The 27,793-nt window shown below is 44.6% G+C and overlaps 1 protein-coding gene across 1 annotated transcript in view; it reads left to right on the top strand.

The window, feature by feature from the left end:
- The first annotated feature begins 452 nt into the window (after positions 1-452).
- Positions 453-27,793, top strand: part of PDE11A (phosphodiesterase 11A) — a 233,381-nt gene continuing 206,040 nt past the window's right edge. Inside the window, exon 1 of the mRNA XM_075933714.1 lies at positions 453-1,765. Within this exon, the coding sequence (XP_075789829.1) occupies positions 944-1,765 (822 nt within the window). The 5' untranslated portion in view covers positions 453-943. The remainder of the gene's footprint in view (positions 1,766-27,793) is intronic.

Below are 27,793 nucleotides of genomic sequence, written 5' to 3'. Positions count from 1 at the left end.
GAAACACAGAAGGGAAATAATACACGCGCATTGATTTTAAACGAATATAAATAAAATCGTAACCATTTATATGACTAGAAAAGCAAGACTTATACATATTTATACCTATCTGTATTCCCACGCACAAACATTCACACCCACACATCTTTCTCGCACACAAACATGCCCACAAATTCCTCCTTCCGCACACAGTCTGCAGTTTTAATGAAAGGACTGAAACTCTCCTTTCTTTGAACTACTGACAATGCTCCCTTGCGTGTAGGTCCCCAAAGTACTGATGTTCGTGATTCATTAGGGAGGGCATGAGGGGCACAACACATAATCCAATCTCAGTCACTCGAGCGAGTATCCATGCTACTGCCTCCAGAAAAATAGGATGCTGCTGACTCTGTCCCTGCTATAGCCACTTGCTCTTCCTCTCCCCCCCCTCCCCCCCGCGTTCTTCCCTCCTTTCTCGCTCCCTCCCTCAGTGGTCTGCTGGCTGGGTTACGCAGGAGCAGCCGCTTGCAGCAGCAGTTCGCAGAAGGGTTTGCAAAAGCGCTTTCAATTCAGTGCATCCCCGGGCGGAGGAAGCCGCGGCAGCACCTGTCCTTGAGGAAGTGGCGGGAGCAGGAGTCGGAGGGCCTGGCCCGGAACCGAGCGGGTAGGGGCGGACAAGAAGAACCGGGGAGAGCAGGGGCCAGGTGGAGGAGGCGGCGGCGGCGACTGCTGAGATACAATTGGAGGCGGCGAACCAGCCTGGACAAGGAGCGAGAGCGGAAAGTCGGACAAACGCTGTGCCCTCGCTTCTAGGCAGCGTCTCCTCCCCACCCACGAGGAAACCCGGGGCCCCTGTTAGCCATGGATTATCGGGGAGACAACTAGTCGGAAGCCGTTTTGGCAGCGGCCCCAAGCTGGGAGCGCAGCCGGTGTTGGGAGGAGGCGGCGCTGGAGCCCGGGGACCATGTCGGCTGCTCCGGCTGCCAGCCTGGACTTCGCTGCGGTGGAAAGTTTCCTGGACCGGCACCCGGAGCTAGTGGAGAAGTGGCTGAAGAGGAGGAACTCGCTCGCCGCAGCGCCTCCCAGCGCCAGCCCCGGCAGCGCCGCTGGCGGCCCTGACGCGCGTCGAAGCAGCGGCAGCCCCAGCCTGGGCTCCGCCAGCAGCTGGGCCAGCAGTAGCCCCGGGGAGGCCAGCGCGGCGGGCGGGCTGCAGCGAAGGGCCTCGCAGAAGGAGCTGAGGCAGAGCTTCGCCAGGTCCAAGGGCATCCACGTCAACCTGACCTACGACGAGCACGTGCACGCCCGAGCCCAGGAGCCGCTCAGCAGCATGCGGAGAAGGGCCCTGCTGAGGAAGGCCAGCTCCTTACCCCCGACCACGGCTCACATCCTCAGCGCCCTGCTGGAGTCCCGGGTCAGCCTGCCCCAGTACCAGCCCACCGCCCTGGACTACAAGCGCTACCTCAGGGAGCACAACGAGCGCCAGTTCTTCTTGGAGCTGGTCAAGGACATCTCCAACGACCTGGACCTCACCAGCCTCAGCTACAAGATCCTCATCTTTGTCTGCCTCATGGTGGAGGCCGATCGGAGCTCGCTCTTTCTGGTGGAGGGAGCTGCAGCTGGCAAGAAGAGCCTGGTGTCCAAGTTCTTCGACGTGCATGCAGGCACCCCGCTCCTGCCCTGCTGCAGCACCGAGAACTCCAATGAGGTGCAGGTGCCCTGGGGCAAGGGCATCATCGGCTATGTGGCAGAGCATGGGGAGACAGTCAACATCCCAGACGCTTACCAGGTAGGCCCCGGACTAGCCTTAGGACTTATGAGTTTGAACACAGGAACTTTCATGCCGGCCAGTCCTTGGGACTCAAGGCCCAGCTACCTGCCTGCTATGGCCCTTGGTTTCCGGGGACTTGGGTGAAGCTTCCTGGCTTCTGGAGCATTGTGACATTCCACAAGGGCCATGTTGCTCCTATTACTGCTGCCCTAAAAATAGACCAAGTGTCCTCGGAGGAGGGAGTGAACCTAGAAATAAAGGTTTAAAAAATTAATAGGTGTAAGCCTAATCCTAGGTAGAATTCTGAGCTCTCAATCAAAATGATAGGTAGTGAGAGGTCAGGATTTCCAGGTGGCACCTCTGTCAGTTGCTAGGGCAAGCCACTTAACCATACTGAATCATAGTTTATCCACCTTGGAGGGTTTTTTCTTCAGTTGGAACAGACACCTTGCATTCTAACATTAACAGATCACCACAGTAGCATAATGTGAAATTGCATCAGTGTCATAATACAATGTTGTGCTGTGATGAAGATTTGTGGGCTCCTGAAGCTGATTTTGGGAACCATTAATCCCCCATCGGCATTGCTTGCAAAATAAAACTAGAATAGACCAACAAAATCCAGAATAGCTGGCAAGGACAGGATAACTAGCTATAAAATGAGTACTGTTATATTTCTATACTTCACATTACAGAGTGGTTTTATGGATTGATTCACTTTGTAGAGTACTTTGAAATCCTCTGATGAAAGATGCTATAAAAGTGCAAATTTTTATTATGCTTATTCTGTATCAGTGGCTGAGTTAATCTTTCCATCCTGGCAACTGCTAAACCAATCTAAAGATAAAATATTTCCAAGCAGCATATATTTTGGCCTTTGGATGTGTTCCTGCTCACTGACACAGATTTTTGCATCTCCCCTTTCTCAACTTCAGATTACTCACTTTGAATGTTGAGAGTGAAATCCAGGCCTCTCTGATGATGGCAAAACTCCCATGTCCCATTGACCTGGGCAGAGCCAGGATTACACCCTTGCTACGTCTACATTGGCATGATCTTGTGCAAATACTCTTTAACGCAAGAGTTCTTGCGTTAAAGTATTTGCACAAGAGAGCGTCTACACTGGCATTTGCCTTGCGCAAGAGATGTGCTTTTGTGCAAGAGCATCCGTGCCAGTGTAGATGCTTTCTTGCGTAAGAAGGCTCCGATGGTCATTTTAACCATTGGGCTTTCTTGTGCAAGAAATTCATGTTGCCTGTCTACACTGGCCTCTTGCGCAAGAACAGTTGCGCAAGAGGGCTTATTCCTGAGCGGGAGCATCATAGTTCTTGCGCAAGAAGCACTGATTTCACACATTAAAACATCAGTGTTCTTGCACAAGAACTCCCCGCCAGTGTAGACAGGCAGCATGTTTTTGCGCAAAAGCGGCCGTTTTGGCGCCAGATCGTGCCAATGTAGACAAAGCCTCCGAGTTTACTCATTTTAGAGTTCAACCTGTGCACGCGCACACACGCACACACACACGTACTTGCTTACTTACTTTTTAAAGCAAAGAAGCACACATCCCTTCAGGTTTCCTACTCTTTTTTTCTGGCTAGGAGATTCCCTCGGTAGTCTTAAGTGTCTATAATATCAGATTTTAAAGATACTGGAGTTTGTTAGTGCCAGGGTGTGGCCCGTCATTAATTCTCTCTGAGCATATGGAATCTCTGGACAGCTCCAAGTGCTTTCCTTGCAGGAGGTGAGGAGACCACTGGTGTGGCATGGTATTTTCTAAAGGGTGAGGTGTTGGAACAATTCAATCTTTCTTGCCTCTTTTCCTTGAGAGAGCTCAATTATTTCAATAGATGTATTTGTTTGTGGCAAAAAATGGAGAAAAATAGTCAGGGCACATTCCTTTAATTGAGCAATCTATTTATTTTATATTCTATTTCTTATGGTTGGCTTCTACTCATTGTAGTCAGACTAATTTTATAACTAATACACTTCTTCTCTATGTGCTTAAACTAACAAACATATACTAAACGGGGAAGGGAGCCTAGGGGTGGAATCTTTATCTCTGTTCTTCCCTTATGTCCATCAAATTTACATAGTTGCAACTTCATTGACTTCAGTTGAGTTCTGATTATCTTCAGTGACAAAAGTTTCATTCTCTGGTTTTGTTGAGGGTTTTGTCTAAGAACAGAATTGGGAATCTGGCTTCTCTTTTGATTAACCAATGTGATTCCCAGTTAATGCAGTTTATCTTCTTATACCTGGCAGGTTTGTGACCAATACATATTATTAAAGCTAAAGGAATCCTAATTTATTTAATACTGGCAAGAATAAAGATCCCCCTCCCCCAAAGAGGCTAAGGTACACGTGATTAGACAAGTGACAGATGTTCCCTTTCAGATTATTGCTAGTGTTTTCAGGTCATTGTTAGCATTCACAATACACTACTTTAAAATTTAATACAACTATGATATGATTAGTCAGTGTTAATGATGATCCAGGTGTTTGATCAGCTGAAGTGAAAAAACATGATCAGGTAGCTTTTGTCAGGCTAACAGATGGAGGAAAAGGGATGACAGAGTTCTTTTTTATATTTGAGAATGAGTGCAGTGAAGTCAAAGGGTCAGGTGTGGAGAATATTACATCTTTAATTTAATTTAAAGTGTGTGTTTCTGAACATAAACAAGTTAAAGAGAAAAAAATATTCCCCAAGTATCATTCAACTGGTTAGAGGTAAGTGCATTTAATTAATAAGAAATTAATAAGATTTAGGAGGTTTATCATTCAATGTTTCAACCATCACTTTTACTTCCTCAGGGCCTGATCAAACTCTCATTGAAATGGAAGTCTTTCCATTATCTTAGATGGAAATTGGATTGGGCTCTTGTTATAAATAAAGTGCCTTCAAGTTTTACTGAAGTCACAGGGAATTAAGAGTGTTCATTGTGTAACATTGGGCCCTAATACATTAGGTCCCAGTCCTACACGGTAATGTGTGCAGATAGGTTCCCTGAGCCAAACAGAGCTCCTTTGATTTAAATAGTGTGTAATGGCTTACATGGTGTTTTCAAAGAGGATTTATGTTTTGTTACAAAATGCCTTTTTCTGAAGTGGAACAATCATGAAATCAAATAACAATTTGAAGCCTTAACAGTGAATGTAGTGACTATTACTTGATTGGGCTGGATCTTGTTAATCCTTACTCATGTGAGCAGCCCCACTGAAGTCAATAGGACTACTTGCATATGTAAAGGTTTGCAAAATCAGGCCCAGAATTAATTTTAAATTTGAAGATTACTATTCAATCAATTTTGTATTATTTATTAATAGTAGATAAACTAATTGGCTCTATTTCTCCAAGATAATTTGATTTATGAAGTTTAAGAGTTATTAAACAAATATTTCTGAGGGCAGCAGAAAATAGCAAACATTCAGCATATGGAAGTAGGAAACTCTGGTAGATGAATGTCACATGCCTTATTCTAGGCATTATTTAGTCCTACTATTTGATTTTATTTCTTCATTACATTTTCTCATTAGATAACAGGCATTTTAATTACAGTGAAATATCACACATTTCTGCTTAAAGCAAGTCTTTACAACAGCAGAAAAACTGAAAACATTATAATTCTGTGCTGTCATGTTAGTAGAAAGGTTGTTCTAATGAAAATTTTAAACAGAGATTAAGTGCAGAACCTACTGGAAATACAGCCTTGTTTCAGTTTAAGAGTCCAGTTTTGCGACTGTTATTCATAAATAATCCAATTGATTTGCAAACAAGATTTTGTCAGAATTAGTTAAAAAATGCATGTACATTGGTCATTGACATATGAGACTGCTTCCTTCAATAAGATTCAGCAGGACTACTCTAGTAATAGCACTCACTCAATGGGAATTTCTTTGGGACTTAGTCCAACTGAAACAAAAAGTAGGTAATATAATTTTTTGGAACATTACTAGTTTTCAATGGAAAATCTTCATTCTAATATTTCAAGGTCTCTTAAAGAAGCAGATCAAAATTAATTATTAAGGAACTTAGAACCCAATCTTGTAGACTACTGAACTCCTGCAGTTGCTGTTTTCATTGAGAGTTGAGGGCACTCACCACTTCTCGTGACATGCTCCGAAACCCAGATATAATTGTGTCCACTGCAGGGTGAGAGGGAGTTGTACCACTTTAACTATATCAGTACATCTTGTGTATGTAGACAGGTCCTCAGACTCAGCATCTCTTTTCCCTTCAGCTGAGTATAGGGAAAGCTGCAGCTCATATTTCAGGTTATCCCGCTCTAGTTCCCTCAACTGAGTCCAGGAGCAACAATAGGAAAGTCCTGACCTGTATTTCTAATGTGAAAAACAAGCAGGAAAAATGCTGTGAGGCCATCATAATACGAGACGTGCCATATTTGTGCTCAGCTGCTAGAGTAATGAGTGCATTATAAATATATATGCAGCAGGCAAACAGAATTCAACTTTAATCATCTGTAAAAAAAATTCACTTAGCATAAAGTTATTGATTTTTTTCAAGACATTAATCTTTCTTGCTCAAAGTGTTTTACTGCTTTTGGTCCTGATTTATTATTTCCATTTTACCCCAACTTCTGTGCATCAGCAAGCAGAGCAGCATTTTAAATAATATTTTAGTCACTAGAAACATATAATTATATTTCAGATAATGTTGTTAGTTTAGTTATACAAAATGGCTAATGTGATGGCATCCCAAATCCTTTCCTAGATCACTGAAAATAGAGCTCACTCAGTAAGCATAGTCTCAGACTGGTAAAAATGACATTCTGCCAATTACCAATGGCAATTAAAATAAAGGGAAAGGATACTATTATCTTGTGTTAAAATAGTAATTTTGAAAAGCAGTTTAAGAGAAGGTAAAACATGAGGTTTTAATAAAGTAGAGAAAGAGAAAAAAGCTATTAGAAGAGAAAAACATCATTTCACCAGTAAGCTGGTGGTGTGCAAGTAAGCTGGTGGTGTGCAATAGAAATAAAAACAGGAATCAAATAGTTTTTCCTACAGAAGTAACACGTTATAGCAGCCTTGCTTTCTGTGTTGCAAAACCCCTGAAAACCTAACAAATCCAAACATCTTTAGAATGGGGGTTCAGCAAAGTTCTGAAAACCTGAATGTGAGAACTCTTCTCAATGCTACGTCTACACTGCAGCCTTTGTTGGAAGAGACAGTGCAAATGAAGCGCTCATTAGCATTTCTCACACTCATTTGCATAGTCTCTTCTGATCCTTTTTGCGGAAGAGGTTTTTGTGCAAAAAATTGCTGTGGAGATGGGGCAAAAAATCCTTTTGCGCAAGATCCTGTATACCTGCTTTTTTGAGAAATAAAGGTTCTTGCGCAAAAAGTTTTTTTTTTCCTCACAAAATAGCCCAGTCTACACTGTGGTTTTTTGCGCAAAAATCTCTTCTGCAAAACAGATCAGAAGAAACTATGCAAGTGAGAGCACGATAAATGCTAATGAGCACTTCATTTGCATTGTCTCAGCGACAAAGGCTGCAGTGTAGATGTAGCCTCGGTGGCTCCCCAGCAGCAATTCTTACAGACCTCCTTTGCACCTGTGCAAGGCAAGGGATAAGGAAGCCAGAGGAAATTCATGTTGCCTACTGGGAAAGTTCTATTGCTTTGAGCTCTGGCACACTTTTCTCTCTTTCTGGATAACACAGATTCTGAAAATATAGAGTATATGGGATTACAGTTTTTGGCAGGATTTTCTCTTATTATCAAACAGCAATATTACAAAGGCTTCCACTCATTTTTGTAAATATTTTAGGCTGGAAGTTCCTTTTGGGAAAGGCCTTTTAGATGAAAGAATGGGCATGAGCAGATATGAAATGCATTTTATTGTGCAAAATAGCCATGAGGTATAAATATTAATACTATATCTCTTTCAGTTTCACAGGACAGGACTTGGAAGGCGCAGTCCAATTTAAGGAAAACATTTGAATAATTGTTTTATTCAACTGCTCTTTAAAATCAGACATCAGTTGGTAGTGTTGTATTTATTCCAGTACTAGTCAATAATATTCCTCTCTCCAAAGGTAGTAGAAAAGGTATTTTTGAAGAGCCGAGGTCACAGAAACATGACAAATAAGATAGACATTGTAAGAAAAAACACCAATTGAACAAAATATAGCGGAAATGAATTCAGAATTTTTAAGACATTAAACATGAATGGATATGATAACAAAATGGAGAAGAGAATTAAAATAGTAAAGAAATATGTATTGCCTTAATGCTAGGACCTCAAACTCTTGGCCCACAGGCCAGTCCCAGCTGGAGCAATTATGCAATCTGGCCAGAGACTTCCAGTGTGTTGTGGGGTTCTCTCCGTTATAGGCACCCAAGCCTCGCCTTTTCCTGCCATGGCCCTATCCTCTCCCCCTGACTGCTGAGCATTAGGCAGGACTGGCGCTATCTGGCAACGGTGCCCAGCCCCCCCGCACTTCCCATGGCAGCAGGAGCCACGGGAGAAGTGGAGTGCTGAGCTCCACTGTGCTCCGCTTCCCCTGTGGTTCCTGCCCCCAGGGGGAGAGGAGGGAAACGTGACCACTATCACCATGCAGTGCCAGGCCTCCTCCCTCCGGTGTTCCTCCAAAGCTGCATGCTCTGAGATTGGGGTGCTCCTGCTGGGACTGGCCCACGAGTTGGGAGTTTGAGACCCCTGCTTTACTGTAATGTTAAGCTTATGAAGCAGTACTGGGACACAGTAATGAACACTGTATGAATGTCATAATTATCCCAACCCAAATATTAAAAGTCTAGGAAATTCAAAGTTAAGAACATGTTAAGATGTGGAAATGCACAGTTAAAACACCCAAACAACCTTTACTCTGCCTATAGTGATGACATGAAATAACCATGTAGTTCTGATTAAGGCATTTTGGTTTTTGTGGTCACAAATGAGATTAAACATCTTTTAAAAGATATACAGTATTAGGTTATTTCATATATTTGTTTGGGAGCCTTAACTGTGTATGTCCAGATCTGATTTTAGAGATCCTAAGCAGCAACTCCAGCTGCAACAAATGAAATTGGAAGTGCTTATCATCTTTGCACAAACAGGAATATTTCTAATGTTGTTCTTTATCTTCATTTTCTTTTGCCCTGTTATTATGCAGCAGAATGTTTTACTTCATTTCTTAGTGTATCTATTACATGTGTATATTATATATAAAATATACAGATGCATACACACAAACAAGTGTGAAAGAAAGATAAGGTGAGTAAAGAAGTAGCAGCCAAGAATTAAAATGAAAATTGAAACAATTTAGGGACATATAAATATTAAATTCCAATTCCTTTAACATAAATGAGCATAAAAGTCAAGAAAGAGAAACTCCAAGGAGAAGCCAGCACTGACAAGTTGACAACTGTACAGAAAAGATCTGGAAGAAGAAAAGTAATGTGGAGATACTTTGGGATAAAAATCTACAGTATGCTGAGCTCCTTCTTCAAGGTATTGGCTGCTATCAGCTCAATGAGCAGAGTTGAGATGCGTATATAACATTCACACATACTGTCAAATGAGGGCACTCAGAAGTTCACAGTAGGTGTTTAATACCTTTATAGGTGTAAATACATGAGTAGCTCATTTAGCTGAATGGCTTTTATCTGGAACTCCCCATTAGCTAGACATGTTTGAGGTCTCACACAAGCATTATTTGCAATGAATGTTCCTGCATTTGCCTACATAAATTCTTTAGTTTTCCATTCTGTTTAGATACATTGACATCTACTGTATATTTATTGCTTAGTTAAGGCTCTTTTATGTTATCCTTCATAACTTTATTAGTCTGTCCAGCAGAAAGATAGCCTTATAGATGAGGCTGAATATACATTATCACTTTCTTAGAAAAATAGGAACACTTTAAAAATTATAGCACACTCATAAAACCCCATAGAATAATGGGAATACCTTCTTAATTTAACCTTGTACTTAAATTATACATTTGGTTTAAGTATAGCAGTTACCTAATCTTACAGTTCTCATTCACTCAGAAATTCAATTTTTTTTTAAAAAGGACTACATAAAGATTGTAAGATGATTCTAGTATCACTTCAGGTTTATCTGTTCTTTCAAGTTTTATTTTCTTTCAGTTTCCAATAGCAAATGAGTAGTTCCTTTTATCTGTTCATAGTTGCATGCTATTGTATATTTTTTTCCCCTCAGGAAATCTTCAGTTTAGTGTAATTTGTTTACAAATACTCTGACAAGCAACATTTCCTCTAATTTTTTCCATCCATGTGTGGATTTTTCCATCCATGTGCAGAATAAATTTTGTTATGCACTAAGGACATACTGAGGATTTTACTGTGAATGTGCACCACCAGTAGAAACATAAACCTAGCTGTGGGCGCTCTGCTACTCAGCTAAGCAGCATTTTATTCTCTCCTGAATAGCCACACAAGTGCTCAGCTTACAGGGAACACGACTGACCAGTTTTATAAATGAAATCGTTATCAGTGTTATTATATAGCACTGTTGTCTTACAAACATTTATCTAGCAGTCAGATGTAGCTTCTTCTAGAATGGGAGCTATACCATGCTTTAACACACCACATTATTCAACTCATTCCTAGTTTAGCAATGTACTGTACAGTGAAACATACTGGGCAGTATCATTTCTTATCATTAGGAAATATTTTAAGAGACTTAACTCAAGGTGACAGAAGTCTAGAACCCACATCCTGCAAACATTTAACCCCTTGTATAATTTTAAGAAAGTAATTCCACATTTCTAAGTGTTTAGCACATTTGTAAGTGTTTGCAGGATCTGGGCTAAATCTGTAGGCAAATTAAATTGAAGATTTGTTATTTATCAGGAGATACAATAGGCCCAACGCTATCCAATAATTTGCTGTAGTTGGGTTGTGGTCGTACCTCTCCCCCTCGGTCAGAGGGAAGCCATACTGCCTCGCTGTGTGGTCAGCATTGCTGCCTTAGTTCTGGGAAAACAAGCAAAGAGATAGTATCCCAGTTGGCATAATACATCTAGCTCCATGGCTCTGAAACTATTGCACTGTCACCCCTCTTTTGATTACAACTATTGCTACATGACCCCAGGTGGGATGTGTGTGGAGCAGGAGTTGGGGCTGAAGCCTTTGGGCTTCAGCTTCAGTCTGGGATGGCAAGGCTTAGGTTTCAGCTTCAGTTTCATGCCCCAGCAAGTCTAATGCCAGCACTGGCAAATGTGACTAGGGATGTCAACTTGTAGACAACTACACGAGAAACTGATAAGCCTAGGGAGTATTGGTTAATCCTGTCAACTACATTCATTCCTTCCCCCCTCTCCACCCCCCAGCTGCCTCTGTAGCACAGGCATCAACAGTGGGAGATGGGAGCCGGTGCCAGTGGGGAACCAGCTTTTAAGCTGATTCTCCATAAGCACTGGATCCACCTGGCCCCCACCCCACGCTGCTGCCTCTGATAGAGAGGCAGCAGTGCAGAGGGTGAGGGGGGCAGGTTGGAGCTCTCTGCATGCGCTGGCTCTGTGGACTCGCCTATACCCCCCTTGTTGCCTGCTACTGAGGCAACAGCACAGAGGGGAAAGGGGACAATGCTGTGGAGCAGCCCCTATCTGCAGGGAGTTCAAGCTCCCCGTGGACAGAGAATGCTCCGCATACCACAGAGCAGCCTCTGTCCATGGCAAGCCTGGGCCTCTTTCAGAAAGAGGCTGCTCCATGGCAGCAGTTCCTGTCCGTGGGGGATTCGAGCTCCCAGTGGACAGAGGCTGCTCCATGTTGGGCCCCCTCGCAGACTGACTCTGCCTGCAACCCTGTGCTGTTGCCTCTGATACAGAGGCAGCAGCGCGGGGTGGCAGGGGCTCCCCAGGAGTGGAGCCAGGAGCGCCCTGGCTGCCAGCACTTCCCTGGGGACTGTTGAATAGTTGTGTAACTGCTAAAATTGTATGTGGTTACATGACTATTTAATTACATTCTATCTAACATCCCTAGTTGTGACCTAAGTTCCTCCTAAGCTGCACGACTTTGCAGCTTCCCATTAAGCTCCATGCAGAGGTTCAGGGCTGCAGCGGGGAGAGAGACCTCTCCCCAAGCCCCAAAGCTGCTGCCACTGGGAGAAAGGCGCCCCTCCCCGCTGCCCACAGGACTGCGCCCCAGGACAGGCAGGTACCAAGCAGTCTGCCTTAGCACATCTGACCAGGAGCCACCCAGGTAAGCCTGAGTCCCAATTGCCTCCCCCTCACTCTGTCCCCCCCCCAAACCAGAGCCATCTCCTGCATCCCAAATCTCTCTTCATTAACCCCACCTAAAAGCCCAAATCCCCAGCCCAGAGCCTATACCCCCTCGTGGACCCCAATCCTCCAGGCTTCAGCTCCTCCCCAACCTGGAGCATACTCCTGTATTCCAAACCCCTCATCCCCAGGCCCACCCCTGAGCCCTCATGCCCTTGCTGCTCCCCAACTCCCTGCCTCAACCCACAGCCCCCTTCTGTGTTATGAATCCCTTAGCTCCATCCTGTAGCCTCCTCCTGCATCCCAAAGCCTTCGTCCATAGCCCCACCTCAAAAGCCACACCCCCAGTCAGAGCTCTCATACCCCTACCCTCTGCTCCAAGCCTGAGCCTCTTCCCACACTTGGAACCTCTTGGCTCCACTTCCGCGACATGACTTTTGTTATGCGCACCAATATGAGGATGATGTGTTGCACACTGCCTCCACGTTGGTGCCCATAACAAAATTCATTCTGCTCAAGAGTGGGAAAAGTTAAAGGGGACACTGGTGGTGACTCACTTTGAGGTTCTCGCCCACAGTTTGAGAACTACTGATATAACTAACAATGTGCTACACAAAGTTTTTCCCGATCCTTGCTGTTGATTAGCTCAGGATCCTAGTATAAGATTTAATTATGCATGTTATTAGCTTAACATTCATGTCTATGACGTTTTTAAATGATTATGAAGCTATGCTCTCTGCTTTCAACTCAATAATATTTCACCATGAATTTCTTCCCAGTGAATTGTGTAGCTTATTTTGCTAAGTCATACATTATTATACAACACAAAAATGCACATAGCTAATGGATATACAACAAATTCCCAGCACATATACAAAATAACTCATGTATTGCATTGAAACAGTGTCACTTCTGGTAAAATATTAAGGCAGTATAGTGTATTAAAACCACATTTCATGCAGGATATGCTATTAACAGGAATGATATGGATGAGCTATAAACAGCCATTGTTCTTTTTCTGAAAACTTACAAAAAACCTATACAGGCAGTCCCCGAGTTACACGGATCCGACTTATGTCGGATCTGCAGTTACAAACGGGGCTTTTCTCGCCCCAGAGGACGGGACCGGAGGGATGCCCAGATGCACCGCGGTCTGCCGCCCCTGTCCTCCGGGGCGAGAAAAGCTGCTCCCCGTCTCCCTGGTCTGCAGGGAGACTGGGAGCAAAGCCTTGGAGCACGCTCGCAGCAGGACAGCCCGGGCGCGCTTGAGCTGTCCCCCTGTGGGCGTGCTCCGCGGCTTTGCTCCCCATCTCCTGACCAGCAGACCAGGGAGATGGGGAGCAAAGCTGCAGAGCACGTGGGCAGCGGGACAGCCCAAGCGCGCCGGGGCTGTCCTGCTGTGGGCGTGCTCCAAGGCTTTGCTCCCCGTCTCCCTGCAGACCAGGGAGACGGGGAGCAAAGCCGCGGAGCACTCCGGCAGGGGGACAGCCCAAGCGCGCCTGGGCTGTCCTGCTGCGGGCATGCTCCAAGGCTTTGCTCCCCGTCTCCCTGCAGACCAGGGAGATGTGGAGCAAAGCCGCGGAGCACGCCCGCAGCGGGACAGCCGCGGCGCGCCTGGACTGTCCCGCTGCCCGCGTGCTCTGTGGCTTTGCTCCGCGTCTCCCAGGTCAGCAGACCAGGGAGACGGAGCAAAGCCGTGGAGGACTTGGGCGGTCCCGCCACCCCCGTCTCCCTGGTCTGCTGGGGGGGGGGTGCAGCTAGTGCCCCCCCCGAGCAGACCAGGCTTTTCTTGCCTACCCCTGGGGTAGAGCAGCTGGGGGCTGCCGGGTTGGTCCTGCAGCGCCGCTCCGGACCAACCCGGCAGCACCCCAGCTGCTCTGCCCCAGGCGTCCTGATTCAGCCGCTGCTGGTCAGTTTCAGAGCCGCCGAGGAGCCGCGCTACTGGAGCAACCCAGCAGCACCCCAGCTGCTCTGCCCCAGGCGTCCCCAAGTCAGCCACTGCTGAAACTGACCAGCGGCTGACTACAGGAAGCCCGAGGCAGAGTTGCTCTGCCCCAGGCTTCCTGGAATCAGCCGCTGATCAGTTTCAGCAGCAGCTGACTTGGGGATGCCTGGGTTTCTTAAGTTGAATCTGTATGTAAGTCAGAACTGGCGTCCAGATTCAGCCGCGGTTGAAACTGATCAGTTTCAGCAGCGGCTGACGCCAGTTCCGAATTACATACAGATTCAACTTAAGAACAAACCTACAGTCCCTATCTTGTACGTAACCCGGGGACTGCCTGTACATCTGAAATTGAACCATTAGCCCCCCCGAGGGTTAAACTATTTCACTTATTTCAGAGTTTTTTTCTAGGTAGAGGAATAAAAGTATCCCAGAAAGCACAAGGGCATATGAAAAAGGTGGGGCACAGCATGGTAAGGTCAGTTGTTCATATGAACCTCAGTTTAATCAGAGCAATTGCCTTGAGGGCCACTTCTCCTACCTTTTCTGACTAGAGACTTCTTCCCCTTCCCCCACATTTTAATTTTGTAATTTCGCTGTGTTAGCCAGATAATCCAATTGTGATTTTTTAAAGATGCCTAAGAGAGTTCAGTGTGCACCTCCTTTTGTACTTCAAATAAGAGTGACTTAATTTCCCCTGAAATCTTTGCCTAGTTGAATACATAATGTTATGAAAATGTATGCTTTAGTTGTCTTTATTGTGATAAATGTTTTGGTCTATTTGGAAAACATTTGTCACTGCATCAGATTATGTGTGATGCCAGGACAGTTTTGTGCATGTCTCTCTAGGGGCAATGAAGCCAATGGATCCAGCCACTTAAAGATTCTCTTGATTTAGGGAAATCCTTGTGTGGTTTAGGTGAATGATCCCAGGAAGACACAGCTTGCAATCATGGGTGACTCACTAGATAATGAATAGTGGCTTAGGCTGCTTTGTCCACAGAGGAGGAGGAGGAAGACTTTTACTAGTTTAGTAAAGTTAGATTGAGATCCAGAAAGAAAACGTAGTTAAAAAAGAAATCTGCTGGTTCAGATTTGAAGTTAAAAAATAAGCACACAGTGGAAGTTGGTGATATTATTAAGATCAGTCTGGCCCAGGTCCTCTGGAAATTAGTAAATACCAATGTATACAAGCTGAATATCTGGTCCTAAGTTTGTAAAAGTCTAAGATGTGTACAAGATTCTATCCTTTAGTTTACAAGAAAAAATAGTTACAATGGTGTTTTCTGCTTCAGTAGTTTTGATTTTAGAAGAATAGAAGGAGGTCTTATTGTATGGATTAATATTCCATTTTATTTAAAATCCTTAATGATCTGGTAAATGAGCTTATGTGCACATTACCATTTGCAGACAATACTAAAATTGGAGGTGCTCCAAATAGTCGGGTAGATTGAAAACTATTAAGGAAGTTAGAGGATTTATACCATGTAACTAAGAGAAAAAAGTGGCCTCAGTAGATTAGAAATGTGAGGAAAATAATAAAAAAGAGAGAAGACAATATGCTGATATTTTATGTAACAACAGTTGATAGTAACTGAATATATGAACAGTAGTTGCACTGTCCTGTAACTAATAGTGACAATTTAGATAAAAGTCAACATTTTATGATAAGCAGAATGAAGTTATGTAATATTTGAAATCTGTGGTACTGGAGAATTGTGTGGATTAGACACTGCTTTGTCTATTGGTAAAATAGTTTTCAGAACAGTTCTGTCAATTGTTGGGTGGGCTTTATCTGTTTTTCTGTTTTTCATTTTGAAAAATATAGCTGTCTTTGGATTGAAGAAATTTTATGGTAAGTTAATTGAATGTGCATTTTTTCTTTGCGATTATGAAGTTTGAGGAACTGGATTTCTGGGTTGGCCAGTATCTGTCTTTTTTCCTTGTATTTGGGGCGGAAGAGCTGGTGGTTTTTGTTTTGGTTTGTTTTTTTGTGAATGGGAAGCAAGGTTGCAACATTCCTTATATAGGGAATTGCCAGAGATTGAGCCATTTTGGAGTGATTTGTATAATGCAGATTTGTTTTTTTGCTTTGACATTGTTTATCCATTTCTATTTGGGGAGATGTAATCAGTGTTTGTTTTTTGTTTCTTATTTATTCATAAATTGATTAGTTCAACACATGATGTTCCAGAGAAGATCTGTAGAACTGCTTTAATACTTTTAGTTAGTGTTACAGAAGAAACAAAAATGTATTTCATTTAATGTTTTATATTTTGAGCTTTTTCTGAAGAGATTACTGTCTTTTGGGTTGTTCTTTTTATTTCACATGGAGATGATCTTATTCAGTTTTTTAAGGAACATAAGTAGGTGATTTAATAGATCTTTTCTATCTTTAATTTCTATAAGTATCAAAACTATTTCAGCAAAGATTCCTTTACAGTTTTAATCAGATTCATCTTCCAATGATGTTTTGCAATGGCTTTAACAATGCCACCCTTTCATTAGCTTTCTGCTTGTTAACTTAGAAAAATATGCTATTGGGCTGTAACTATAAAATAGCATGCTGGAAGTAATTTTGCTTTGAAGCTTTACTCCACTAGCCTTACTACTCATGGTTATAGTTGTCCTTGTGGAGTATTTGAACCACTCTTCATGAGAAGAAGCCTGTTAATCTGGGGCATGTCTGTACTAGGAAATTATTTCAAAATATCTTATTCAAAATAATAAATCCTGAAATAAATATTTCAAAATGGCACCTCCACACTATAAGGCAGCATTGAAATAGCGCAGAATTATTATGAAATAGTGTGTTCACAATGATTGGAGCCTGCACTGGATTTAAAGCCCTAGAAGCACAATAGAAAGGGCACCAGGAGGGTGGACACTTCGGGCATGTCTAGACCACATCCCTCTGTCGAAAGAGGGATGTAAATGAGCCCGATCGAAAATGCAAATGAAAGCCTGTACATTAGCATTAAGACTTAGTAGCTGGGAATGTATTCAGGTGGTGGTAGGGTTAACAGGCTTCCGGGTTTTGTCCAGAACACCCAGTCAAATCAATGGAGCCATGTAAAATAGTTTATTCGACATAGTCAAAGAAGCAGGGATTTAAATAATCCACACTTCATTAAAATAAAAATGGCCACCGTGCTGTGCCGACGATCAGCTGATCCAGCACAGCGCAGCAGTGTAGACGCGGCATGGTCGACAAGGGAAGCCTTTGTCCACTGCTTTGGTATGCCTCGTTACCAGAGCAGTCGACAAAGACTTCCCTTGTCGACCGCGCCGCGTCTAGACTGCTGCGCTGTGCCGGATCAGCTGATCGTCGGCACAGCGTGGTGGCCATTTTTATTTTAATGAAGTGTGGATTATTAAAATTCCTGCTTCTTTGACTATGCCGAATAAACTAGTTTACATGGCTCCGTCGACAGAGCCATGTAGTCTAGATGTAGCCAGTGAGACCCTGGTGACTGTGGTCAGCATAACTGCCTAGGCTGGTAAAAATCCAGTCGTTACCACAGCGGGGCTAAAACAGGTTCCCTACGTGTCCTCTCTCCACATGGCTCCTGGAAATGGCCAGCACATTTGGCTTCTAGGTGCAGGGGTTGGTGGCTGTGGAGGCTCTGCATGCATCGCTGGCCCCCAGCATCAGCTCTACAATTCCCATTGTGGTAGCCTTTGATAAATGTTTTGGTCTCTCTGGAAAACATTTTTGTTACTGCATCAAATTCTGTCTGGTGCCAGAACAGCTTTGTGCAGATTTCTCTAGGGGTAATGAAGCCCCTAGAGCCAACCATTTGCAGATTCTCCTGATTTAGGGAAATTTTTGTGTGACCTAGGTGAATAATCACAGGAAAACAGCGCTTTCTATCCTAGGCAGCTCATTAGAAAATGAACAGTTGCTTTGGCTCCTTTGTCCACAAATCTGAGAAGAAGAAAGCCTTTTACTAGTTTAGTATAGTTAGTTTGAAATCCAGAATGAAAATTAGTTAAGGCTAGGAATGCTGGTGCAGATTTGGAGTTAAACAATAAACACACAATGGAAGTGTAAAAGCTCTAATGCTCTGGATGTGTCTTATGGACTGTAGTTTGCTCACCTTTACTAGAGGGTTATTTTAAAATAGATAACATATGAAGACATTAATTACAAACGTGTTCTTCCTTTGAATCAATGGAGACGAGAGAAGAGGATTGGATCCTAACTGATTAATTTTTGAATTTTCCACTAAAAATAAAACTGGTTAGTAAAAGTGTATGGAGTATGGTCATAGCTCTTGATAAGCATCATATTACTCAACTTTGCTAAATTCATCAGCTTTTTTTTTCTAGTTGTCACTTAAATTTTTCACCATTCCCATGATTGATTCTGCAAGCAGATTTTTATGTATGTAAGACTCTTCCCACTTGGGTCCACTTGCAAGATCCGAATTCTGTTTAGTCAAGCCCAGACTCTGGTTATTTGGGACCCTAGACACAGTAGGACACTGGGTCCACTTTGGAGTAGTGGGGTCAAGGCTCTTCCCTCCACTCCAGACAGGGTACTGGTAGGACCCTTTTTCCTATTAGGAGCATCTCCAAAAGATTGACTCCTACATGGCATCGTCCCAGTTAAGGATCTATCTGGATGGGTGGCTACATTATCGATGTTATTTTTACAACCATGAGGGCTGGACACTAAGCTTTCATTAAAAAAAAAAGTGAGATTCAGATACAATCACTTGATTCCAGGAGCAGGAGCCTTTGGCATAAGCATTAAGTGCCAGTGCCTTGATCTGTCTCTGTATATGGTAATAGCTGACTAGAACTCTTGTTATATTCTCAGTAAGTGTGACTAGATAGGCAGAGAGGATGCTGCCCACAGTGCAATTGCTCTAGCTGCTAAAATACTGACATTTAGATTGATGGATCAGGTCTGTTCAGGTATGTTTTTCCTTCCCTGGTTGACCATCACATTTTACAGGACAACATTTCCCCCACGAGGAATTTACAACCAATAAAACAATTTCAGGCAAGAGAAGGTTTGTCCTTCAGATTGACTGTTTCTGATATATGCATTATATTTCTGTTGGCAGTCCTGAAATTCCAACTGTTAAGTGTATTAATGAATGCATTTTGAATGGGTCTCCTGCATCTGAAATTCTTACTGCAAAATACCAAAAGGGATTGAAACAGTGACATCTTTTTGGCATAGTGTATGTTAGTAAATCAGTGACAGATCGCACTTCAGAAATCCTTGCATTAGTATTAAATGAAAATGCAGTAATACCATTTGTAAAGAAGAAAAATTTCATATCTGACTATTTCCTAATTTTTGACTGGGTTTTTGGTTAAAATTGACATCCCAAAGCAAATGTTTGAGATAATTATTCTTATATTCTTGTAGCATCTAAAGGCCCCAAGGCACTGTTCTAACACTTAGGAAGACAGTCCTTTTCCCAAGACCTTGCAGTCTAATTAGATGTGAAGCAGTAAGTGATGCAACTAACAGAGGGAAAGACGGGCACAGAAGGATGTGAATATAATTAAGGTCACATGGTAATTTCTCTCATGTGAATGTATTGTGTTTCCACAATATAAATACAGTACCAGCTGAAAAATCATTTTGTTTACTTGAATCGCTTTCCTCCTCTTTTCTCCCTAACAGCCCATTTAAGTTGCAGATGAACTGTTTCCACATCACCTTTAAACCCCCAATGGTCACGAGTAGTGTACGCCTGAGCATAGCGACTAAAGTGGTCAGTAACTACAAGGATATTCACGATGCCCCCTCGGGATGGTTCCAGGGTGAGAAAGTCAATACATACTAGCTCCAGGGGCCTACTGGTATTAGACAGGCCTGGGATTAACTCTATGCCTGGCCAATGGAGTGGCTCAGCTCCGTCTGTTGCTCTCCCTTGGCTATCACCCTGGGTTGTTATGGAGGACATATTGCATCCGGCATTCAGAACAGTAGCCACCTCCTCCAAGGGTAGCCATCGGCATTGGCATTGCTTCTCCTAGGCCGGTACTTTATGTCAAAGTTAAACTCTGCCAGCTTTGCCATCCAACTTTGACTAGTTGCATCCAACCTAGCAGAAGTAGTAACATAGGTCAGTGGATTGTTGTCAGTTAGTGCTATGAATTGGTGTCCTGGAAGATGGTCTCTAAATTTATCTGCAGCTACCCATTTTAATGCCAAAAACTCCAGGTTATGGGAAGGATAATTTTTTTCTGAGGCAGTTAAGCGCCTGCTGGCATAAGCTATGACTCTCTCCTTTCCTAACGGAACCTGTGCCAATACAGCTCCTAGCCCCTCCGTAGATGCATCTGTCTGAAGAATAAATAGTAAACTAGAGTCAGCATAACCTAATATTTGTGCATTGTCAGCTTTGTTTTTAGCTCTGTAAAAGCCTGGTCACATTCCTTTGTCCAAGCAAAACTTGGTATCTTAGTAGGACCCCTCTGATTTCTCCTTCTGGTCTGGGTGCCCCCTCCAGTTAGTCTGAATAATGGGGCTGTCAATTTGGAGTAGCCTTTGATGTATCGTCTGTAGTAGCCAGTGAATCCAAGAAACTGTAACACTTCCTTCCTGTTAGCAAGGATCCTCCCGTCTCTCACCTGCTGAATCTTATCTGGATCTGTCGCAATCCCTTGGGCAGATACTATGTGCCCAAGATATCGTACCTTTTCTCGTAGCAGATGACATTTCCTGGGCTTTAGCTTGAGCTTGTGTTGGTGGAGTCTGTCAAAAACCATCTCCAGGCACTGCAGATGCTCCTCAAAAGTACTGGAGAACAGTATGACATCATTGAGATAAATCAATACTGCTAAGAAGTTTAGATCCCCCAAAACACGTATCATCAACCTCTGGAGGATAGCTGGTGCGTTCTGTAGACCAAACACATCCGATTACATTCAAACAGCCCCATGGAGGTGATGAATGCAGTTTTGGGTTTATCTTCCTCTGCCATTTCTACCTGCCAATATCCTGAAGTAAGATCTAGTGTAGAGTAATATCTGGCTCCTCCTAAGGCATCCAGAGCTTCTTCCATACGGGGCAGAGGAAACACATCGGCTACGTCTACACTGGCCCCTCTTCCGGAAGGGGCATGTAAATTTCACTAGTCGTCGTAGGGAAATCCACGGGGGATTTAAATATCCCCCGCGGCATTTAAATAAAAATGTCCGCCGCTTTTTTCCGGCTTTTAAAAAAGCCGGAAAAGAGCGTCTAGACTGGCCCCGATCCTCCGGAAAAAGCACCCTTTTCCGGAGGCTCTTATAAGGCATGCAGACCCTATTACTCAAAGAAAGGAATTCTTGAGGTAAACAGAATATTCTTAATTTTTTGGCCTATTGATCTGTTTGTCTTGCAGCTTTCTATGTCTTTTCCTCGAATCTCCCCATATACATAAAAGCTCTCCCTGTTCTGGCCTATCAAGATACCAACCTGTTTTAATTCTTATCCTTCCTTACAGCTCATTTCTTTCATGATGCCCACAAGCAGTGCATGAATAATAATATTATTAGTAAAATAAAGATTCCCAGTCATTCTGGCATATCCTGTCTACTCTGTCTTGCTTTAGACTAAGATCCTTGGGGCAGGGACTCTATTTTGTCTCTTCAATAATGCAAAACATATTATTAGTATTTGAATTATAATAATTCAGATATAATAAAGAAATAGTTGTAGTGGCCTGATGGAATCATGTCTTTATAGTATTTCATTTTCTGAACTGGCAAAGACTACTCTGTGAAAATTGCACTGAGTTCCACTTTATTGCATGAGTTAATACAGAATATGATCCTGTTTATAGGAATAATCTTAGTGCAGAGTGCCTCTTACTAGCAAACTGAGGCTCTCAACTCCTATTGAAGTTATTGCAAGGAAACTGAGCAGTTTGCAGGATGCTTTCAGTACCATTCAGGACTGGGCACTTGGTGCCATTATTAAAAGCCATTTATCATCTTCTTCTTCTTTTTGGCTCTATTAAGGAAATGGTCAGACAAGGGACTCAAAAGAATCTCATTGCTTTATCAATTATTACAGTTTAGTAATCCACTCTTTCTAGAAACAAAGCACAGTTAGTACCCTCCGGAGGCATAAATACAGCCAAGGAAGAAGAACAATTCCTAATTAAGTTGCAGTATTGAAAAACAAACCAAATCAACCCAAAATCAACCTCCCCCCTCCGCTGCCGGCCTCCCTGCTGGCTCCCTGCTACTGACTGTGCTGTCCCTGCCAGGCTCCCGACTGCTGGTCCCCACTGGCCCTGATGGGCTCCAGTTGTCGTGCCAGCCCCACTGGAGCCCACTGCTACACTGGGCTCCTTGTCCTGCTGGAGCCCACTCCTGTGCTGTGAATGCACCCTTCCCCCCATGGTGCTCCACGAAAGCATGTCCCAGACAGCGGTATGTACAATCCTGTTCCCTCTAGGATTGTGCTACCAGGAGTAGTTACTGATTTGTAGGATCGTAAGGAATATAAGATATTGCTACCAGAAGTAGCACAATCCTACAGAAAGCAATTATATACCGTTCTTTGTATAGAACTGCAATTACTGATATGTAGAATTGTAAGAAAACTGCTATTACAAGACATTGCTACTGAATGTAGCAGAGTCCTACAGGTAGCAGTTACAAGTATAAAATGTCCAAAACTGCTATTGTAAAACACTAAAACCAGGATATAACAAATTCCCATAGACCCAGTGATTGTTCTCATGTTTCAGCCTTCTCTCACTGTGTTCCAGTTGAGGCTTAATCAGCACGGAGTAGAGCACAAGAATTACTTCTTGTGTCTTGCTTACAACACCAATGTTTGCTTTTTTTTGCAGGAGTTTTACATGGTTGACTCATATTTAACTTGTCCAAAGCACTTGAAAAGCCCTCCTAATGTGTTATCATTCACATCCCAAAGTGTTCACATCCACATCTGCACTCTGAGCAGAGGTGACTGGTAAGGGGGGACCTGGAGGGCTGGGCAAAGGCCAGGACAACCCCACCCCTGCTCCTCCTCTCTCCTGCTCTGCCCTTGCCCTGCCTCATCCCTGCATGTACCGGCAGCAGTGGGGAAACGCAACAACTCTCTTTGCTCCCCGGCTGCATCGCTCCACTCCCGCAATGCATTTTGGGGGATTGTGCCCTCTTGTACCCCTCCTTCTGACCCCTCAAAGCCATTATCGAAAGCATGAATGGAGATTTTCAATCGATATGTATCTAGAGCTGGTCCCAGCAGGACACCACTCATTATGCCCTTCTGACATGGGCAGACTACTGATAACTACACCCTGGGCACTATTTTCAAACCAGTTTTGCACCCACATTTTTGTAGCTCTATCTACATTAGTATACAAAACTTTACTAAAGTCAAGTTGTTAACCACTCCCTCCACACATACTCCCCTAGCTACAAGGCTTGTTACTTTGTCTGTCCTAGACACTCGTGATGAGGGACCAGGAATTGTGGGGGGACTAATAAGAGTTTTTTTAATACTCCAGATGTGTTACTCACTCCATCAAACCCTGCATGCCACATTTTTACAACATTCTGTCTCCTGTCCCTATACCAGTACAGATAGAGGGGCCGCGGGGGCCTAGCAGTGAGAGCCAATGAATTAGCACAGCTGTACCTTTAAGAACATAGCCAGGAAGCTACTCCTATATAGCGCCCACAGAGGGGTAATAAAAACCCCTCTCTGCCCCCCACCTCTGCCTTTGCACACTCAGCACCTGGCCATCTTTCTGGAGTGCCTCTTACCACCTCTGCCCCTCTCTGTGAGTGGGGCAAAACCCCTGCACAGGGACTGGCAGCATCTCCCCCTTGAGCTAGCCCCCAGCTCCTATCCCTGTTCCTGATTTTTCCCTCCACCCCTCTTCTTTCTCACCATAAAGTGGCTTGATCCCCCAGACCAGTAAATTTCTGCCCTCTGCTCAGACGCTGGTCACCTCCTTCCTCTGTTTTGCCCCCTTAAACCCCCTGTAAAATGTAGTCAGCAGAAACTAATACACAGGAAGGGCAGGGGCTTCAGCAGAGCTACTCAGGATGCTCTGTGTCTCTGAGCATGCTCAGTAATCCTAAATTCTCCTAAGTAGCACAGTCCTATAGGGAGCAGGTCTCATCCACAAGAGGAGCCAGTTTAAAAACCAGCTTCCCACGCAGACCTGCTGCCTGCCACCCCGCACTGCTGCCTCTGATGAGGGAGGGGCAGGGAGACAGTGCAGAGTTGCAGGACGCTCCCTGAAGTGGGGCCGGGAGTGTACTGGCTGCTGGTCCTGCCCCCAGGGACTATCGAATAGTTGTGTATGTGCTAAATTTTCATGCAGTTACATGACTATTCAATTACATAATATCTTAGGGTATGTCTACACTACAAAGTTAGTTCGAACTAACGGACGTTAGTTCGAACTAACTTTAATAGGTGCTACACTAGCGCTCCGCTAGTTCGAATTTGAATCGAACTAGCGGAGCGCTTAGTTCGAACTAGGTAAACCTCATTTTACGAGGACTAACGCCTAGTTCGAACTAGCTAGTTCGAACTAAGGGCTGTGTAGCCCTTTAGTTCGAACTAGTGGGAGGCTAGCCCTCCCCAGGTTTCCCTGGTGGCCACTCTGGCCAACACCAGGGAAACTCTATGCCCCCCTCCCGGCCCCGGACCCCTTAAAGGGGCACGGGCTGGCTACGGTGCCCGTGCCAGGTGCAAGCCTGCCAGCACCCAGCTAGCAGACCCTGCACCTGGCACGGCACAGAGCCACCCACCCGATGCCCCCCAGCCCACCCCCTCTTGCCGGGACCAGGCTGGCGGCTCCCGGGAGTTTGCCCTGGACCGCAAGAGGCGGGCACCTTCCTGGGCTAGTGCGGACATCGTGGACCTCGTCCACGATCTCTGCACTAGGCACAGGAAAGTGGCCGTCTAGGGCAGGAGAGCTGCCAGCCTGGCCACCCAGGACCAGGTGTGCATGAAAATCAAGGGGGTCCACTGAGACCCCCGACACTGAGCCCTGAGCTTACAATGGCCGTCCTGGGTCAGACCAAAGGTCCATCTAGCCCAGTAGCCTGTCTGCCGACAGCGGCCAACCCTAGGGACCCTGGAGGGGATGGACCGAAGACAATGACCAAGCCATTTGTCTCGTGCCATCCCTCTCCAGCCTTCCACAAACTTTGGGCAGGGACACCACTCCTACCCTCTGGCTAATAGGACTCCATGGACCCAACCTCCATCACTTTATCTCACTTCCCTTTAAACTCTGTCCCAGTTCTAGCCTTCACAGCCTCCTGCAGCAAGGAGTTCCACAGGTTAACTATTTGCTTTGTCAAGAAGAACAACTTTCTCTTACTAGTTTGAAGCCTGATACCCATTCCTTTCCTTTGGTGTTCTCTAGTCCTTCTTTATGGGAACTCAGGAAGAACTTTTCTGAATGCACCCTCTCCACCCAACCCCTTCTTTTAGAGACCTCTATCCTGTCCCCCCTCCGTCTCCTCTTTTCTAAGCTGAACAGTCCCAGTCTCTGTAGCCTCTCTTCATCTGGGACCTGTTCCCAACCCCTGATCATGTTAGTTGCCCTCCCCTCTCCCAGCCTTTCTCTTCCCCTCTCCCACCTCCTTTTCCCAGTCTCCCCCAGTTTTTTTTCAATAAAGACAGTCAATGTTGGAAGAAACGTTATCTTTATTTTGTACATCAATAAGAAGGGGGGCTAAGGAAGGGTAAGTGGAAGGAGGTGAGGGAGGAATGGGGTACGAGCCCCCGATGGGGAGGACTGGGCTGGCTCTGCGGGCTTCTGGGGGTGGAAGCTCTCCTGCAGCCCCCCAATTACTCCCTCTCCCCAGATGGCAGCCTGCGGCAAGTGCAGCTGGGCTGATGGCCGAGTGGTGTGATGTGCCCAGTGTGGGCACTCAGGGCACTCCAAGCCAGAACTTCTTTGCAAGCGGGGCACCCCTTAGAACTGTGTGTCCGGGGTGGGGGTCGGGACCCTTTAAGCGCAGCCCTCGGCTAGCCTGAGACAGCATCTCCATGCTCTAAGTCCTCCTTTTATGCCCTGCCGGCACTGCTTCCGGCCATCCTTAAGCCCTGTTCAGAGTCCACTCAATGTGGACTTGCTAGTTCGAACTAGCAAAACGCTAGTTCGAACTAGTTTTTAGTTCTAGATGCGTTAGTTCGAACTAGCTTAGTTCGAATTAACTAATTCGAACTAAGTTAGTTCGAACTAGCGCTGTAGTGTAGACGTACCCTCTCATCCCTAATCCAAAGCATCCCCCTCTCCCTGGCAGCAGCAATGCCTACTGGCAAGTAGGGATGTTAAAAATAGTGTAATAGGGTAATCACATAACTACTAAAAATCTTAACCATTACGTGGTTACACATGCTGCAGACTCTGCCGCATAAAACTTAATTTTATACTGCAAAGCCCACAGTGAAACTTCCTGCTGCCAGCCTCTGCTGGCCCAACTCCTAGGGAAGACGCTCCACTGTGGCAACAAAGCCTCTTCTCCGTCGGATAGCCCTTGGCCATCTGGGAACTGGCTGAGTGTAATTGATACCATTAATCAATAAGCATCAGCTTATTGGTTAATCGTCTATACTCTAACATCTCTAATGACAAGAGTTACGAAGGGCCTCCCTCTCCTTGAGCAGCAGTGCCACCAGGAAATCCAGGGAAGATAGGGGAACCTGGGCCCACCCTGCTTCCCAAGATTCTCACCCAACACTCTATGAAACCCATTACCCTAGTGCAGGATTTAGGTTTTCATGTCCTCAAAATGCATCCCCTGGATCGCTTCCTACCTTTAGGCCTGCCTTGGGCTTCTCCTCAACTTGGCTCAGTGTCTCCTTCAATCCCCATAGTCAACTGGTTCTGTGTGGTGTAGTGTAGTCAGGTTACTTGGTCTCTGTTGTCTGGAGTCATTGCAGCTCCTATGCAAGAGCCTGCAGTGCATGTCTAATCTTCTTCTCAGACAATCAAGCCTGAGCCGAGCTGCTTCCTTTTATATGCTCCCTTTACCAGGAGCATGCCCAGCAAGAAAGAGGGGGCGTGGCCTCTGGAGCCCAAAACAGTTTGTTAATTCCTGTATTGCCAGTACAGGATTGATATACCTGGTCACACGGTCTTCTGCATGTGGATGAATTTCCCCCATCTTGAATTTAGTTTTTTCATAAAGGAAAGGAATTTATACTACTCACTTTTAAGTGATGAGTATAGTTTAGCAGAGAGATACTCAACTTTAGAAGTTCTAGGGGCCACAATGATACTCACAGCATGTGCCAAAGGCTGCAACTTAAGTGTGGTTGCATGTTCATGCAAATATATATGCAAATACATGCAAATAGATTCTTTCACACTGACTGGCATGAATACAAAGATTAAGGCAAGACTACACAACGCACAAGCCCCATTTAAGTCAGTTCTGTGATATTAGTAAAATGCAATATTTAACCAATTTCCACCCATATGACAGCACTTTTAATGAGCAATGACAGTCCAGGAATTTAACTACTAAAACGCATATAAACAGAAGACCATTATATTGACTTGCCATTATACAGTGTGGAGGTCATGTTCAAAGAATACCACCTGTGAGCCACATGTTAAGCCCTGCGTAAACCCAATCTGCACCGGGCTGCAAACAGGCCACAAGCCACATGTTGAGTAGCCCTGATTTAGCATAATGTATTTTACATGGGTCCAGTTATCAGTGACTTAATCTTATCATATGAGATCAGAAATATTTTTAAATGTACTAGAGAATTCAGATCTATAGCTTTTAACATTACAGGCAGTCCCCGGGTTACATGGATCCGACTTACATCGGATCCCTATTTACAAACGGGGTGAGGCAACCCCGCACTAACTGCTTCCCTCCAGCAGACCAGGGAGACGCGAAGCTAGCGTCCTCCCCAGCAGACCAGGGAGACGCGGA

Source organism: Pelodiscus sinensis, chromosome 7, assembly GCF_049634645.1.
Source record: "Pelodiscus sinensis isolate JC-2024 chromosome 7, ASM4963464v1, whole genome shotgun sequence".
NCBI classification, from domain to species: Eukaryota; Metazoa; Chordata; order Testudines; family Trionychidae; genus Pelodiscus; species Pelodiscus sinensis.
This window is presented reverse-complemented; position numbering and strand designations above follow the sequence as displayed.